Below are 18,992 nucleotides of genomic sequence, written 5' to 3' on the forward strand. Positions count from 1 at the left end.
TTATTATCAAAACTAGCCAACCCCTTTCCTTCTCTCCTTAACCTGTTCTCTGCCTTCTCTACTATAACCCATTCAGTTGCTTGGTTTATCTAAGGCGATCATCACCCTTGATTTCCCTTTCCCTCATCTCTCACATTTAATCCATTAATTTTACTTACGAAATGTATTTGGATCTGCCTGTCTCCACCATCACTCTAATGCAAACTAGCCACATCTCTGCCTACAATAAATTCTAATGCAAACTAGCCACATCTCTGCCTACAATACCCTTCTGAATAGTCTCCTTACTTCCATTCTTGTCCTCTCAGTCGCTACAAAATAGGCAGACTAAAAACAAAATTAAATCAGTCCTTGTCTGCTTTAAATCATCTCACATCTTCCCATACATGATGTGGCCCCTACCTACTTGTCCAACTTCTCTTACATTCTCTCCCTCATCACAAGGCTCCTTGCAGCCACAATGGCCTTTCTCTTCCTGAAACACACCACAATTACTTCTGCTACAGCGCCTTTCATTTGCTCTTCCTTCTGCAAGAAACGTTCTTTTCCAAGACTTTGACACAGATGGTCCCTTCTCTTCTTTAGATGTTGCTCCAATGTCACCTTCTCTGAGAGTCCTTCCTTGACCAATGTGAAGTAGCCTCCCTCATAATCACTCTTTTACATGATTATTAAAATAGTCACAGCTCTATTAATATCTGGATTTATCTCTTGTCGATTTTAGAATTTAAAAGCTCTATCCCCAAAGCCTCCCGTAGTACATAGTAGGTACCTAATAACTTCATTAAATGCATGAATTTTCCTTATTGCATTATAAATCAACCAATTCTGATAAAACACTTGGTCCATGTTATATTTAGAATTAACAAGTCGTCAAAACACTCCTTAAATTTTCCAATCTAAGACTATTTCAGCACTCTAAGGCCCCCCCCAACACAAAGTCTATCTATAGCATCCCACTTAAAACTGCTAAATATTCCATATGTATGAAGATTCAATTTTCTTCCTCCTCTCCAAGCTAACGAACGTGTAGGCGGGAAAGGGGAATTTTACTGGCCACCTCAGCACCTGTTACATCTTCAATCAGTGAAGAGAGGTGCAGATGAGCCAGACAGCACATGGGAGACGTGGCCTTGCTTTCAGGAATTGTATTTAGGTGAAACGTGAGTGATTTAAGCTAGAACTGCCCGAATCCCTAATAAAGGCCGTCTACTTCATTTAGAAAAACAAGGTAAAATAGTCTGTAGGAAGGAAAATACAGTCGGTTTCACTAAAAACCGATTTTGAGGCCCTCGGAAAATATTGGGGGTGGGGGGTTGGAATCGGTCTACATATAACGGGAAAACGAGACCAGCTCAGCAATAAAAAAAAACTCGAGTCAGGCTCTTGGGGGTATCTTGAACCTAGAAGCGAGGTGGACGAGAAGGAAAATCCACAGAGCCCTGGGACCTCCGTTCACCGCTTCGGCCTCCACCGTAGGCGCTCGGGGAAACCGCACAGATCTGTGGATCCGCCTATCTCCCACTGCCATCCCTGCAGAGAGATATCCCCCGGATACTCACATGGGCTCGAGAGTCTTGCTGAGCCAGGACTTGAGTGCCTCGAAGTTTTCAATGATCATTTTAGAAACCATCCACAGCGGCCCTAAGGCCCGTCACACTCCTCCGCCCGCCCAGGTCGCAGCCGCTACAGCCGCCGCTGCCCCCGCCCCCTCCTCCGCGCGCCGCCCGCGTGGGCCGCGGTGGGAGGCGCCGGTGGCAGGTTCCCGCGGGCCCCGGTCGGCGAACAGCTCTGCAGGGACCGCCGCAGGCCGCAAATGCACGGGATGCCAGGAGCTCCCCGTCCCCGGACCCCGGCCCGGGCTGAAGCAGCAACGGTTTGCCCGGGCCCTCCCCCTTCCCTCTTCCCCAGCAAATCTACCCAGACCGGAAGCGCGACACGCGCTTAGACCCAGGCGTTCTCTCGGCCTCGGGACCAGGTGCTTGTTGGCTACGTCGAAAAGGCAAAAGTAAAGAAAGCGAAGGCGAAGAGCAGCTCAATGGGAACGATTCAGGGGGTCTTCCTGCCTCCCAGCACCCCCAAGAAGATGGCTGCCGATAAATCTCGCGATAATTGATGAAGTCTCGCGGTGGTTCCTGGAGCCTGCTGGGAAGAGACGTAAGGTCGGCGGAGAATGCGCGGGTCGAGTGTTGTAGTTCGGTTTTTGAGTGTGTGCTTTGCTTGCGGCCTTTGTGCCTTTTTATTCTTTGCTTATCTTTATGATATAAAGAACTTGTTTCTTACAAGGAGGGAGTCCTAGCTCGTCCCCGAGCTAGAACTTCAGAAACAGCGGGAGCCCTAGCTCGTCCCCGGTAAGACGGCCGTGGCCTGTCAGCTGGAACGGACCTGACGGATAGATCGCTCGTTGAGAGCGTACACACCCGCGTGCGCGACACCAGGCGGCCCGTAGGTTCCAGGTGCAGAGCGCGCTACCTCGTCAATTTACCCAAGTGCCCTACCAGTACCATATTCTGTGTATGCTGTGATGTGAACGAGGTTTATAAATACAGGCTGGTCTAATGGAGCCCAACGAGACCGCCAGAGGATTAGTGCCTTGTCCAACAGTACTCGACTTGTTGGTAGAGCCCTAATGACTCAGGGATGCTCCAAGGGAAAGGTGAGAGAACCTTCACGTCTCTCAGGTAGTTTCCAGCCTGCACTTTCCCCCAGATAAAGATAAGTTTTGTTATTTTTAAAATGCTCTTTATTTAGAGCAAATTCAGCCCTATCTCACATAGGGAAATTATATAGTATCAAAAAAGAGAGTCTTCATATCAGCAACCCAAATAAACAAACTATTTTCCTGGGTGATCAAATAAGTTTGATTCCTGCTTGAGTTCTATTTAGATACTAGGTGGAATTTTACGAAGCGTCTACGTTCCATGAACTGTAGTGGAATGAAAATATTCACAATCTAAAGACATTTTCAGTAAGGAGATCAATGAAAGCTCTTTATGAGAGACACCGATAGGCTAAATTGTTCTTAGGAACTCTGAGTTTATAATTTGCTAGAGTGAAGTCTCCTCAAGGATTAAGTGGAAAGATTATGAACTACAAAGCAAGACATTTGTTTTAAAATACAGCATATAGAGTAGAATACAAATTAGAATCCAGCTACTGAATAACCAGGGTGTTGATTAAAGTGATTTAGCTATGTGAAATAAACCAGACATGAAAGGACAAATATTACGATTCTACTTACATTAAGTATCTAGAGTAGTCAAAACTTCTAGAGACAGAAGCTGGAAAGGTAGCAAGAGCAGGGGTGGAGAGGGTGCCCAGGAGAAGGGGAAATGAGTTATTTTTCAGTGAATAATAGAGTTTCAGTTTAGGATGATTTAGATTCTGGAGATGAGTGGTGGTGTGTGGGTTGCACAATATGAATGTACTTAATGCAGTGGACCATATACTTAATGAAAACGGTAGGTTTTATATGTATTTTACAACAAAGTTTGTTTATAAATTTAATACTGCCAAAAGTTAAAATTATATTTGTTTAGTCTGTTTGTTGTAGCCTTGCCACAGGCTGATGTCACCAATATTTTCAGCCTTATCACCAGCTATTCCATGACTCTGGTTCTCCACTTCAGCCTTCCAAAGCTTCTAGCAAATACTGTATACCCCAGGTAAACTGATTTGCTCACCCTCCCCTTCTCCAAACATTTGTTCACTTTATTTTCACAGAGAACGCTTCTACTTCTTTCCCTGACTGCTCAAACTTTGCCCATCCATCTCTCATACCTATCACTGTCTTATTTAAAGTTTTTTATTCTTCCTAAATAATAGCAAAAGCCTTTTAATATCTTTGCCTTTTATGCTGACCTCCATCTCAGTTCATCTTCAGTTACCCTCATAATCATTGCCTTTAATAGCAATAATTCAAAAATTTGGATCTAATCATGTCACTTTCTTGCTTAAAGTCTTCACTTCCACATTATCTTTAGAATAAAACACATTATTTAACATCCTATAAAGGTTCTTTCATAAATCAGACACCTTCCTTTTTGCCTAGAAACTCCTTTCAGTGCCTTTCAGTCTTTGCTCCAGCCATCCTAAACTATTTTGAGTTCCTTAAAAGAAGTTGTTCCATGAAAAGGCCCTTTTATGCAAGGTGCCCCCCAGATATCAAAGGAGAAATCAAATGAACAAAGCAGACAATCCAGTTTGGTCAGTAAAGAGTGTTTTGTTGGGGGTAACTTACAGACAGAAGCATGGTCTTGAGTGGCAGCAAGACAGGTAGATCTCTGCCCCATTACTCCCCAGACCAGTACTTACATGCCATAAGGAAGGGGTGTACGTACTCTATAGAGACATTTAAAGGCAGCCCTCCAGACAGGCAAGAATGCTATATGCATCATAGCCTGTAATTTGTGTGATAAAATCAGGGTTGCTTTGTTCTTACACTAAGGACAGTAAATAAAGTAATAATCACAGGACTGGGCCTAATCAGAAGTCAGCATGACAAATTAGCATTCAAGATGGAGTAACCGTTTGTCTCCACAGAAGTGTGTCCTCTCACCAAACTGAGCCATTGCAAAATGCATTTCTCTACCTTTCATTTGATGGATTCGTACTTACGCGTCAAAATGCAGTGCATTTTTGCAGTGCAAAATGCAGCATCACCTTTGGAAATCCATCCTTCACCTCCCTTATCTGAAGCAAGAGTCTCTCTGAGATGTTCTGACATCAGCCTGTGTTTGCTTCTTTTATAGCACTCATAGCTTTATTTTTGCAAGTATATGATTATCTGTTCTTTAGTGGATTATAGCTTTGAATCCCCCGCTTCAAGAACAGCTACTAATATATACAACCAATTCTTATTCACAGTGGTTCTGTAAAAAAGCCACAAATAATGAATTAGTGAATATGGAACCATTGCTACTAGGAGAAATACAGGATTAGGTTCCTTCAAGCCTCTTATCAAATGTTTGTCAACCAGCCCATAAATACCTTGCTTTATGTGTGTTTCTTTTTAAAGGCACCTTATGTAGGCAGAAAAAAATTTTTAAGGCACCTTATTTAATATAGTTGATTCATTAACATTGAACTCATAGCCAGTGGCACTATAACTTATGCTTACATGATGTATGTATTTTCTCTTTAAAAAGAAGAGCCTTCTGGCACTTAGGGAACTAGATAGCCTCATCACTACACTTGGGGGCATTTTAAACAGTGAAATCACAAAAAGCTCAAAAATGCAACAAATATAGCACTAAATAGACCATGAAAAGGACACTTGTTTCCAGTGTGAGGGCTAAAACAGGAAGGCAAAGCATCCCCTTGTTTCACCAAAGCTGGGAACATGTGCATCACGTGACTCAAATTTTTTGCCTCTGTTCATGTCGACAAGTGACTGCAAAAGCATTCCAAGTATTGATTTGGGCATTGCAAATAAATTTTAGCAAGTAGGCAAACTCACAAATACAGAATCTGCAAGTAATAAGGATCAACTCTATTTTTTGAATGACCAAAGGAAGCCCTACCACTTCCATGAAGCCTTTCCTGGCCACTGTGGCTGATAGCAATATCTTCCTTCTCTAAATTTATAGTACAGTGTTTATTATCACTCCACGGCAAGTCATTTTTGCTTCCTAGAATGCTTCTCTTCCTTAACCATTAACATTTATCCTTCATTTATCCCTGCTTCATCTTCTTTGGCCCTGCCTTCAAAGGTAACAATTAGCTGATATAATCATCAATTCTACTAAGAGAAGACTAAACAGCTGCCATAGACTACTTTCTCTATTCAGTAACATACATTTTGGGATGTCCAGTATTAGGTTACCTGCTTAACATTTTCCAATACACCATGTTCTTTCAAGGCCTTGTGACTTTATTAGCGCTGTTCCTTTTGCCAGAATGATTTTCCTTATTGCTCAAATGCCAGTACCTCAGTGATACCCTAGACAAAGGTCTATCTCCCTACCTGTAGAACAGGAGTTAAAACATTTACTGGGAAGAGATAGTGAGGACAGATAAAAATAAAACGTTTTATTTAGTTTTCTCATCTTTCTTGGCCTTATGAGCTCTTTTAAGGACTGGACTCAAGTTTATTCCTCTCTACTATCTGCTCTTAACTCTGTCTGAAACTCAAAAAATGTTTATTGAAGACACATGCTTTGTTTTAAATAGGAAGGAAGCAGAGGCAGGAGGAAATATTTCAGATAGGCAAGAGAGTGATATACCCTCTAACAGACCTATATTTCTTTATGGTTTATTACCATAAGTTGCCTTCATCTTTCAGCTGCACTGATCCCGGGAATATTCTCTATAGTGTGCTGAATTCCTCCTCAGGTTTTTCCAGCTGTCTTCTCCAGTTGAGTACAGCCTTACTACTTTCAATAGTGCTTTTGAAGTCTTGTTTAAAAACAGTCTGCATTTCCAGTGATTTTCAGATCACAAAGAGATTCTGTATTTTCTTCTGTTTTTTTTACAGTCCATTACTCTACTTAGAATCACACTTAAGTCTTTATTCTCTCTGTAATACATCCCTGTTTGTGGTGTAAAGTGAGGATCTAGGCCATTTTTTTTCCATAAGTCTACTCAGTTTATTCCTTTCTGTTGATTTTCCTTCTTTTTTCTTTTCTTTTTTTTTTTTCCCCTGAGATGGAGTCTCTCACCATCTCCCAGGCTGGAGTGCAGTGGCACAATCTTGGCTTGCTGCAACCTCTGCCTCCCAGGTTCAAACAATTCTGCCTCAGCCTCCCAAGTAGCTGGGACTACAGGCGTGCACCACCATGCCCATCTAATTAGAGATGGGGTTTCACCATGTTGGCCATGCTGTTCTTGAACTCCTGGCGTCAAGTGATCGGCCCGCCTCGGCCTCCTAAAGTGTTGGGATTACAGGTGTGAGCCACCGTGCCCAGTCTCCTTCCTGTTTGATTTTTGATGCCACTTGTATCTTTCTGTTTTCATTTCATTTGTGTTCTGCTTCTGACCTATTTTTCAATTGGTCATTTTGTCTGTGACTACACCAGTACCATGTTGTTTTTATTTAATATTGTATTATGTTATAGAATATCTTAATATATAATAAGGCAAATCCCTCTTCTTTGCTCTTTTTCAAATTTAACTTGGCTAAATATGAATCTTGGTCTGGCACAGTGGCTTACACCTATAATCCCAGCACTTTGGGAGGCCGAGGCAGGCGGATCATTTGAGTTTAGGAGTTCAAGACCAGCCTGGCCAACATGGTGAAACCCCATCTCTACTAAAAATACAAAAATTAGCCAAGTGCGTTAGCACATACCTGTAGTACCCAGCCCAGAGGCTGAGGTGGGAGAATCGCTTGAACCTGGGAAGTGGAGTTGTCAGTGAGCCAAGATTGTGCCACTGTACTCCAGCCTTGGCGACAGAGTGAAACTACATCTAAATAAATAAATGCATAAATAAATGTGAACCTTTAGTTTTCCAAATACATAGAACAAGATGGTTGAACTTGTAAAAAAAAAAAATCTTCATTGAAGTTATGGATTAATTTGGATTGAGTTGACATCTTACAATATATAGCAGTCACAGGGGTGTGCAGCTCAGATCTCCCTTCAAGAAAGGACTCACTGCCCAACTGCAAGGAGCATAGATACATGACAGCCTCCAGTTGTTAATTCTTTCTAGGTTCACCTCAGCTTTCACGTTGAAGTTACACTATTCTCAGGGCAAACCCTCTCCCGCATGCCCATCCCCAGCTCAAGACCGAGCAAGGGATAAGGACCTGCTCGATATTGGGATGGCAGAAGTATTGTCAGACCTGCATGGTAATCTAATGGCTCTCCCACCCAATTCTGCTTCCCCACTTTCCATTTCACAGGTGCTACTCTCCAGTAAACTTTTTGCACTTTTAACCCCATCTCAGCATCCACTCCCCGGAGAACACTATAACACAAATTTAATCATCTGATTCATTCTATTTTTGTACATTTTAAAAATCATAGTTACTAATAAAATTTTAAGTATTACGAAAGAGGAAACTATGAACCATTTTAGCAATTTAGACTGTAAAGGCTCAAGCATGGTTTCTCTAAGGATATGATACTTAAATGGTTAAGAAAAGTGAATAAGGAGTAAAAGTCATGTGAATCAAAGTAGAGACAAGAACATTCCAGCACACATAATAGCCTGTGGGATGTTCCTGAGGTAAAGAAGAGTCAGGATCTTAAGGACAGAGTGGTGGGAGGGTATCAAATTAGGGACATGGGAAATGGCTGTCAGTCGAGTTAGAGGTAAAAAAAATTTCATGTTAAGATTTTGGAACTGGATTTTATTTAAAATAATGATGTGAAGCCATTGAAAGGTTTTTGGTGTGGCAGGATGAATTTAAAATATGAACACACCAGCGCATACTTCTTTTAAGAGAGAATCTGATTAAATTTGGGAATTTTAAAATAAAAACAGGAAGCATATCGTACTCTAATATAATAATTCAAGGGTTTTTATTTTCCTGGAAGATCAAGGTCATGTTAATAAAGGGAATATAGTTTTCTTATCTAAGACTAGACACTGATGACTTGCAAAGAAAAATAACACTTTCTGTGATATCCTTAGGTAATTCAAGAGGAAACACTTGAGCAATTACTGATGTTGTAAACTGAGATCAGAAGACATACATAGTATCATATCCCAGACCAGGCACAGTGGCTCACACCTGTAATCCCAGCACTTTGGGAGGCTGAGGAAGGCAGATCACTTGAGGTCAGGAGTTGGAGACCAGCCTGGCTTACATGGTGAAACCCATCTCTACTAAACAAAAAAATTAGCTGGACATGGTGGTGGGTTCCTGTAATCCCAGCTACTTGGGAGGGAGGCTGAGACAGGAGAATCACTTGAACCCAGGAGGCAGATGTTGCAGTGAACTGAGATTGCACCACTGTACTCCAGCTTGGGCAACAGGGCAACAGAGCAAGACTCTATCTCAAAAAAAAAAAAAAAAAAAAAAAAAAAAGACGTACTATCATATCCCCCTAAATTGGACCAGCGCACTTCTGGCATAAAAAGCTTTTTTAAGGCCGAGTGCTATGGCTCACACCTGTAATCCAGCACTTTGGGAGGCTGATGGGGTGGATCACCTGAGGTCAGGAGTTTGAGACCAGCCTGGCCAACATGGCAAAACCCTGTCTCTATTTTAATACAAAAATTAGCCAGGAACGGTAGCACACACCTGTAATCCCAGCTACTCGGGAGGCTGAGGCAGGAGAATCACTGGAACCCAGGAGGCAAAGGTTGCAGCAAACCAAGATCACACCACTGCACTCCAGCCTGGGAAACAGATTGAGACCCCATCTCAAAAAACCAAAACCAAAAAACAAAAAGCTTTTTTTGCTTTTGTTTTGTGTGTGTGTGTGATGGAGTCTCTGTGTCACCCAGACTAGAGTACAGTGGCATAATCTCAGCTCACTACAACGTCTACCTCCTGGGCTCAAGTGATCCTCTTACCTCAGCCTCCTGAGTAACTGGGACCACAGGCACATGACACTCATGCCTGGCTAATTTCCTTTTTGTATTTTTGGTAGACGGGGTTTCACCATGTTGCCCAGGCTGATCTCTTGAGCTCAAGTGATCTGCCTGCTTGCCTTGGCCTCTCAAAGTGCTGGGATTACAGGCATGAGCCACCACACCTACCTAAAAAGCTTTGAGAGGCAATCACCAACTCTTCAGGGGGCACTCTGTTTATACCCATGATGAATTATGACTCCATCTCTATAGGTGCTGTGGAACTGTTTATGAATATGGTTATGGTGGGTAATAATCATAACATTAAAAAGGTATAAATACATATATTGCATGTTCACACACACAGACATGCAGACACAAAGTCTCCCATACAAACAGTCAAATGAGGACAGGTAAGTATAAATCTCAGCATCCAGAGGAAAAACATGTATGTAATATTATTAAAGATCATGTAAGTGAAATGATGTGATACTTGTGCTATCAAAATGATTTGAAATGGAATAAGAAAGAGTAGAGTATCAGTGAAATAAGATTGGACATGAGTTGATTGTGGTTGAAATTGGATGATGGGGATGGTTATAATTCTTTGAGCTCTTACATATTGAAATTTTCCATAATAAAAAACGTTTTTTAAAAAAATCTGTTAAGGTAGAGAGACCCAGAAAACAAAAAGATCTCTGGGAATGTCTAACAGACTGGCTACAACGGAAGTTTCAGGAAAGCAGAAATTTTGCCTGTCTTTTCTACAACTGCATCTCTTGTGCTTAGAGAAGTTGATAGCACGTGGCAGGTTCTGTTGTTGAATGAATGAACGTTGGAGAATAAAACCCATAACCTAGGTGACAGTCTGTCAGCTCAGACAAAGTCAAGAATCCTGGGGTTCACTCACCTGTCACATTACAAATGGCATTTGTTAGTTATTATAAGAATAAATACTTAACCACTCCAAGAGAAAGCAGATTCACAAACTTTCACCATGGATTTCATAAGTAGATATGCACATGTTTATATGCATATGATCCCACCTAGAAAGCTGCTATCATATCATTTCATTTCATTCCTTTTTTTTTCAACAAATATTTATTGTAGAGGTATCTCTGTCCTTCAAGTCAAAAATTAGGGGGAAAAAATCAGAAAAGAAATCGTATTTGCTTACTAATTGAAGTGTGGGAAGGCACAGATAATCTTTTGAAGAAAATTCACCTTTGCATATTGTTCTTAGTTCCTTAGTAGCCTTAGGACAAAACTGAAAAAGGTAATGATGTAGAACCTTAATTAGGGCTTTTGAAATTTGAGGCCATTTTTATTGGGGGTCAGAACCTAAGCCAGGAAAACAACCAATAACATTGCAATAACAAATATCAGGCATAATGAAATGCCCTTAGGAGACACTGTCAAAAGTTTTGAAGCTGCACTGTCCCATCCTCCAGACAACAAAGAGAAAAAACAGTCTGCATCACCTACAAACAATAGTACATAAGTTAGGAAGAGGCCAGGTTTGGCTGCAGTAATGAACAACAACAAGGGTTCATTCCTCTCACACCCTGCATGTCCATTACTGGTTAGCTACACCTCTACTCCACATGGTCCTCCCTCCAGGTCCCAGGCTGATGGAGCAGCCTCTGTCTGTTTGGGACATTGTCAGTCATAATGGTGGACACAAAAGAGATTATGGCAAACCATGTTTTGTCTCCTACAATTTCTGCTCACTTCTCTCCACATTTCATTGACCAGAGCAAGTCATGTGACCAAGCCTGATTCAAAATAAGCTGGAGCAAGGAGGAGCAGCAAACATAAGTGAGTTTATAATATAATCTACTATACAAGGTGACCCAGAATTTTGGAATGAGCTCACAGCCTGCATTTCATGTAACTGCCAGAGCTCAGACAGGATTTGATCCTTCCTTCCCAGAAGAAAGAGTTGACTCCCTTAACAGCATCAGCTGGACCAATTCCTGGCTGTGGAAGCAGCATTCATCATGTGTTTTCATAGTAAATGAATAGTAAACATAGAACAAACTACACTGCCACATACCATAGCCACTACCAATGTGTGGCTGTTGAGTTCTTGTGGCTATTTGGAATTGTGGTGTGCAGTAAGTATAAAATGTGCACCAAATTTCAAAGCCTTAGAAAAAACGTGAACAATGTTTTTCATGTGTTGTTCCTCAACAACAAAAAAGTAAAATATCTTAATTCTTACATTAATTGCACATTGAAAGAATAATATTTTGGATATATTGGCCTATTAATATGTTAAATAAAGTATAATAATAAAATTAATTTCACTGTTTTTGTTTCTTTTTTTTTTGAGATGGAGTTTCACTCTGTTGCCCAGGCTGGAGTGCAGTGGCACGATCTCTGCTCACTGCAACCTCTGCCTCCCAGGTGCAAGTGATTCTCCTGCCACAGCCACCTGAGTAGCTGGGATTACAGGCAGCTGCCACCACGCCTATCTAATTTTTTTGTATTTTTCGTAGACATGGGGTTTCATCATGTTGGCCAGGCTGGTTTTGAACTCTTGTCCTCAAGTGATCTGCCTGCCTCGGCCTCCCAAAGTGCTAGAATTACAGACGTGAGCCACTGCGCCTGGCCCTCACCTTTTTATTACTATTTTTTATTTAAAAGCGTGGCCCCTAGAAAACTTAAAATTACATGTGCAGCTCACATATTTTTGTTGGACAGTGCCTTCCTAAAAGGTAAGAACTTTTTCCTCTCATGTGAAATAAAGGAGAGGAATAAAGAGCTCAGTGTATTAATAGAGTAACTCTTAGTCCTTTTACTCTGTACTGCTTTGGTATGTTTTAGAATGCTTCTATGAAACTACTACTGAAAACACCATTGGCATTTGTTCAGTTTGGGAAGCTCAGGTGTGGTAGGACCCAGGGAGGGAAGAGTACCTGCAGGGGGACCAGCCAATACTGAGAGCAAAGTGGGGGCCACCACCCTTCCTTTTGTGAACTATTAAGTAATAATAAACACTTACCAGCAGATGAATTACTGGATAGAGATGAACACTCACCAGCAGTGTGAGGCCCCATAGCTTCTCTGATCTCTCTCACCAGAGAATATTAAGAGGTATACCCATTCTAGTTCAAGAAGGAAAAGCCGCCTACAACTGGCTTAGATGAGTAAGGGAAGGCTATAATTAGATTTGTATGGAGTGTATATGGGGCTGAGGGAGGGGTAGCCAAGAAAGATACAATGGGGGTGGTAGAAGAAGGAAACAAGAGAATATTGTAATGGTCCATGTGAGATGTTGGAAGTTTGAACTAGAGTGTTAATGGTGTTGATATTTTCAAAATGATAGACATTATGTGTCTATCATTTAAAAAACAACTATTCAGCTCTATCAATTGAAGATCTGCTTTCAGCCACCATTCTTTTCTCTTTACAGGCAAGCAAGAGCTGTTTGTACTCACTGTCTCAGCTCCCTCTCCTCCCATCACTCCAGTTCAGTATGAACTAGTTCTGTCTCCATCATTTTACCAAAACACTTCTTGCCAAGGTTATCAGTGATTTGCTTTTCACTGACATTGACTAAATGTAATGTCCACATTTAGTCCTGTGTTATTTGACCAAATATAACATTTGACAACATTGTTCACGTTTTTTTCTTGAAACGCTTTTTTCCCCACTATTTTTACTGTATCACAATCTTGGTTTTTTTTTCCCCCTGATTTTTCTGAACCCTCTAAAGTATCCTTCTTGAACTTCACCACACTTCATATGGATGTGCCTTGGAATTCCTGCTGGTCCTTTTTTCAATCTAAACGTGATCCCCAACCCATCTTACCTATTTTTACTAAACTCCTATATCCATGCTGATGTTTCCCAAAGGTCATTACTTGGATGTCTTCTAGGCATTTCAAATCAGTCTCCAAAACTAAACTCATTATCTTCACTAACCAATTTTGCCCCTTTCCTGTCATATGTCACTCATAGAAAGCCACCATGATCCAATTGCTCAAGTCAAAACTCTAGGTATCATCCTTCTTCTTTTACCACTATCCAATTAATATCCCAATTAATATCTATTGAGTCTTCCTCCTAGGCATACTGCTCATTGTCATTCAACCCAGATGATACACTTCAGCCAAAGAAACCCATTAAAGCCCCCTCTAAACATGTAAACCTTTATTGGCTTCCCATATCCCAGGTTAAAGTACAAATTTATTAATTGTAATACTTAATTGAAATTAACTGTGTTTTATGGTATTAAGCACTGTTCTAAATGCTTTACATTTATTTATTCTCACAATTTAGCATTCCCAGTTTACAGCTGAGGAAATTAAGCTTCAAGTTGCCCAAGTGTATAGAATCAATGGCAGAGGTTGAACTCAGGTCAGTAATCAACACCACATCCTTAACCACATGCTTTCTTACATCTTTCATTAATTGACACCTGCCTAGCTTTTCAGTTTCTCCCATTCTCCACTTTTTACATTCTACAATGGTGTCATACCATGTATCTGCAGTTCCCAGAATAGTACTGCGTTATGCAATAGATGAACTGGTATATGCTGAATAAATCATCAACACAGGGGCAGTTTTTAGAGTATTTATTATTTTTTAAATGATGAGAACATGGGAAAAATCAGAAAGACTTCCCTACATGTAATTTTATAATTAGCATTATTTTTATTTTGAATTTCAAGTGAGAGAGCACTATAATATTTTGGTGTATAGAGACTGTAAATTCCTTAATCTATTTCTACAAACAAGCCATGGTGTCCCTCATTGTGTTCTTTGCACAAAGAGCCCCTTCGGTTTAGAACATTTACCATGCCCAACCCTATCCTTCATCTAACTCCAGGACTTACCTTAAAAGTCACTTTTGGCCGGGCGCGGTGGCTCAAGCCTGTAATCCCAGCACTTTGGGAGGCCGAGGCGGGTGGATCACGAGGTCAGGAGATCGAGACCATCCTGGCTAACATGGTGAAACCCCGTCTCTACTAAAAATACAAAAAACTAGCCGGGCGTGGTGGCGGGCGCCTGTAGTCCCAGCTACTCGGAGGCTGAGGCGGGAGAATGGCGTGAACCCGGGAGGCGGAGCTTGCAGTGAGCCGAGATCGCGCCACTGCACTCCAGCCTGGGCGACAGAGCGAGACTCCGTCTCAAAAAAAAAAAAAAAAAAAAAAAAAAAGTCACTTTTTCCAGGCAACCTTCCCTGACTGGGCTAAGTGTTCACAGTGTTTATCTCTGTTACAATTACATCATGTTGTATTATTAAAAGATTAGGTTCCTTGAAGGCAAAAGCTTTTTTTCATCCACTGTTTTATTCCCAAAATCTAACATAGGATAGATGATACCTTTTTAAAGTCTATCACTTTTTTCCTACATTATAATCACCATTTTTGAAATGTTGATTGACACTTGTCTGACTCTCAAGGTGCCATGAAGTGAAACATTAGTCCACAAGAAAGGCGGGTTTTTTGTTGTTTTTTTTTTTTAAACGGACTTTCTTTGATATTTGTAAATCTCCCAGAGAAAGAGGAAAAAATAAAATGAACTAGTTAAAAAAAAAAAAAAAGAATTACGGGGTTTTTGTTTGTTTTGCATTTTAAGGAGCTAGAAAGGTAGAGGAGGCTAAAAGCCGTCTCTACTCATATTTCCAAGCACCTGACAAATTTCTACAGTAATGTCCTCTCAATTTGTTCACACTTCCCATATTCAGAGCTTTGAGTAGTGTCCTCCTACATTGATTCTGGATTTGTCCAAGTGATTTGCTTTGCTAGTGAGATTAAGGTAAATATTATGAGATAAAAATAAATGTGATGCAAGCAACAACTAGAAAAGTGCTTGAATGCTGAGGCTGCCATGTGATGAGATCCCAGTAAGATCCAGCCTGACAACCACCAGGCATGTGAGTGAGACCAGCCTAAACCAACCAACTTGCACAGGTAGTGCAAACCAAAAGAACTCCCCGGCAACTCACAGAATGGTGAAAAGTAGTAAATGTTTTTAAGCCACTAAGCTTGGGGTAGTGAACATTGATACAAAGCCTAACAAACACACACTGAGGCTCGCGACCTCTGTTGACATATATTTTTCTTATAACACAGCTTGTACTTCCATTCATTCAACCAATATCCATAGTCAATTTGCTTATATAAGAATAAATTCTTTTTTAAAAAATGAAATTCAGGTAACTCATTGCATCAAAGGAAATGCTGAATAGGCTTCCAAGGCAACAGCAACCATCAAATCTCTAGGAATCAGAGCTGCCAAAACTTGTTCAGTCATGGGCTTTTTCTATAGAATGCTCCTGCATTCAACTGACTCAATAACAATCACCCATCCTGGGTGTTGAGATACAAATTATCAAGATAGAGAATCTAATTGACTTTGCTTAAGTATATGCCTATCACTTTGAGTAAGGAAGAGGGATTTATTACAAATAGAAGTTGGGAGATCACTTGGCATGCTAAAAGTTGTGACTATAATACTTTAACAAGAACCAGATTCTAATTCTTTTTCTTTAATAAACTATTAACTTTTTGCATGTAATTTTCCAGAAGGTAGATACTAATTTATATGAGTTGGAGAGCTGTATGTTTGAAAGACAAATTCAAATCACAAACAGACATACAAGTACACAAAACACCAAAACAAACCTAGTGCAAATTATCATTATAAGACTTTCTGGGAGCTATAAAAGCAATAATGATCTTATGAGGTCTTGCTTGGATTTTTCTATCAACTTCAGATTCTTTAGATTCACACTGTGTTCTGTTTCCTCTGAGTTTCCCTAACCCCTACAGCCTCTACTCCTTTCTCCTCCTTGTGACTTCTAATACTTAACTGACCAGCTACTTCTTTATATGAATTTATGTTTGCCAAGTAAATTTTAATCTGTTTCAGATAAGAATTCAGTTTTTATTTTTTTGTATCCTTTTATATGATTAGTATTTTATTCAATAACTGTTTAAAAGTATAGAAACTGAATAGGAGTTTAAGAATAACCTAAATCAGTATCTTCATATTTACAGATGACAAAATTGGGGTCTGGGCATGTGCAAGGACTTTTCCAAAGTCAGCTGGAAAGCTAATAGAAGAAACAAGTTACCTGCTGTAAGACCCAGAGCCAGATTCAATTCAGGCTTTGTTAATTGACAGAATGTGATAGCTATTTAATTCAGACTTTGTTAACTGACAGAATGCAATAGCTATTTAGTTAAAAATAGACAAATAAAATACTAAAATTAAAAAGCTAACCACAAAATAGCGATATTAAATCACATTATTTATGCATTAGTTCATTTCCTCAATATTTGGACTATAAATATATGAATATATCAACAAAAAATGTAAAATGGAATGTCTCTAATAAAAGATACAAATAATAGATACAAACGGCCTTGGACATTTTGGTAATTATGATTTAGTAGGTATGAGAGGCAAAATACACAAGACTGTTGGTCCACTTCCCTTTTTTAGTATATTTTTCCATTAATATAAAGTTAGGAGAAAGTTTTAAAAGGTTTATAGATGGCCCAAAGGCATGAATACAATAAATGCTGGCCTTCATTTGTGCTTTTTCATGAAAAATATTTAAACTGAATAGGAAAGAAATTATTACACGCGAGATTTGTTGTTCTTTCATTTTCTCAAATAGTGGATGTCTTTAAAACCTTTTTACCTAATTTTATTGACTTTGTTTTACTTTTTGGCAATAAGATTACTATCTCATATATGTGTGTGTGTGTATATATATACATTATATTATATATATTATATATATATAAAAAAATACAAGAGATTCTTAAAAAATAGCAACTTAGCCATAATTCCCTTTCCCTCTCTTCCAGCTCTAAGACATTTGCCTCCCTTGAGCCAAATCCTTGCCAAGGCCTATAGGAAGGTAGGAGAAGGTGGGACCTTGACCTCTGTTGGGGACTCTGCTATGAGAAGTTGGTCCACGACTTGCTCCCCCATGGATTAAGCAAACAAATGAAGAACAGTGGTACTGGTGGCTTCTGAACCTCCTTAATCCTGAATAGAGTTTGGTTTTCACAGATCTCTGGGAAGACACCCTTCCTTCAACAAAGTTGGTATAGCACCATATGAGAGAGTCTTAGATTTCATTGACTCTCAAAAGTCCAAGAAGTTTAATGAGGATAATGAGTATTCCCTGCTCATACTAGTTATCTGTTGCCATCTAATGAATTACTCCAAACCTTAGGGGCTTACTTAAAGCAACAAACATTCATTACATCACAGTTTCTGTGTGTCATAATTTCAGGAGCTGCTTAGCTGAGAGGTTCTGGCTCAAAGTCTCCTGTGAAGTTGCAGTCAAGATGTCTGCTGGGACCCCAGTCATTTGAAGCCCTGTCCGGGGCAGGAGAATCTAGGTCCAAAATGGCTGTTGCAGGAGTCCTCATGCACACCATGTGGGGCCTCTTCATAGATGTTCGAATGTCCTCATGGCATGGCCACTGGCTTTCCCCAAAGCAAGCAGTCCAAAAGAGAGTAAGACAGAGCCCACAATGTCTTTTATGAATTAGCCTTGGAAGTCTAACACGGTTACTTCCACCACATTCATTAGTCATTAGGTACAGCTCACATTCATGGGGAGGAAAATCAGGGCTTGTCTTTAGATAGAAGATGTGTCAAAGAATTTGTGGACATATTTTAAAATCATAGCACTACTGTTGATGTACTAAGTCCGTGACTCCCCCAGGAGTCTCACAGAGAATTGACTGCTTGCCCACCTATATTACCTTTGTGGGTAGAGACTCCAGTAGTGTGCTGGTTAATGTTCAACCAGTGGCTTTCTATAAAACAAAATGTATGGATACATATATATGTTCTAAGTTTTACTGATATGAAGAATGTGTAGCACAGAATTTACAAATAATAAGATATACAGTATTATTTATTGTAAATTCCATAGAACCTATTGTTTTTCACAAAAGGTTTTAGTTTATTTTTCCCAAATGCTTGTATCGGTAACATTTTCTGTATCACTTTTTTTATGTCCAGACAATCAACAAAACAGTGAAAAAGCCCAGCCTTGTAGCATTTGCCAGTTATTGTGTAAATGTCCCCACCATGGTGGATTTCAAGTTACCACTATGAGATCACAGAATGCAGAATTGGAAAGAGATTCACAGCAGCACCCCATTACACTATATTTTCACCATACAAATGCAGTTGATGTAAATTAACTGAGGAGCATAAATAATAATAAAATGAAGTTAAATAATTAGGAAATGATTTTGAAAATTGTGTTGGTTTTTAATATAAGTAAGTTTATGTGTCAGCTTTAATAAAATCTGTCTTTAACAACTAGCTTGAAGAATTCTTGAAAAATTAATAATCAGCTCTCATAGGCTAGTGACAACTGGCTTCAGCACACCGCTGACTAGAAACACCTTTGCCTTCTACCACATGTGGAATTCCCAGTATTTCAACAATCAGAATTGAGCTTCTGAGCAAACCAAGAAAAATAGCATCTTATGTAAGAGACAGCAATTTGAGAGAGGAGTATCAGTCAGAAGAAA

At 39.9% G+C, this 18,992-nt stretch overlaps 1 protein-coding gene and 1 long non-coding RNA gene across 24 annotated transcripts in view; one reads left to right on the forward strand and one right to left on the reverse strand.

Moving 5' to 3' along the window:
- RBM26 (RNA binding motif protein 26) overlaps nt 1–2,119 on the reverse strand; it is an 88,875-nt gene extending 86,756 nt beyond the window's left edge. For 13 of the 16 annotated variants that reach the window (XM_031655927.1, XM_031655926.1, XM_031655932.1 and 10 more), the window contains exon 1: nt 1,563–2,119. In XM_031655927.1, coding sequence (XP_031511787.1) covers nt 1,563–1,633 — 71 coding nt within the window. In that variant the 5' untranslated portion in view covers nt 1,634–2,119. The remainder of the gene's footprint in view (nt 1–1,562) is intronic. The other 3 variants (XM_009192073.3, XM_009192069.4, XM_031655931.1) reach the window with 2 other exon arrangements.
- Nucleotides 2,048–18,702, forward strand: LOC103879343. Of its 8 annotated transcripts, XR_002518437.1 has the most exons (6): nt 2,169–3,461; nt 11,221–11,283; nt 13,753–13,830; nt 16,479–16,560; nt 17,298–17,452; nt 17,732–18,702. It is a non-coding gene; the product is annotated as an uncharacterized LOC103879343 (long non-coding RNA). The 8 variants fall into 8 exon arrangements; XR_004178760.1 differs by lacking the exon at nt 2,169–3,461 and adding an exon at nt 2,060–2,162 and having other exon boundaries at nt 17,298–18,702; XR_001896957.2 differs by having other exon boundaries at nt 17,298–18,702.
- Nucleotides 18,703–18,992: the final 290 nt, after the last annotated feature.

The sequence above is a fragment of the Papio anubis genome, chromosome 15 (genome assembly GCF_008728515.1).
Source record: "Papio anubis isolate 15944 chromosome 15, Panubis1.0, whole genome shotgun sequence".
Classification (NCBI taxonomy): Eukaryota; Metazoa; Chordata; class Mammalia; order Primates; family Cercopithecidae; genus Papio; species Papio anubis.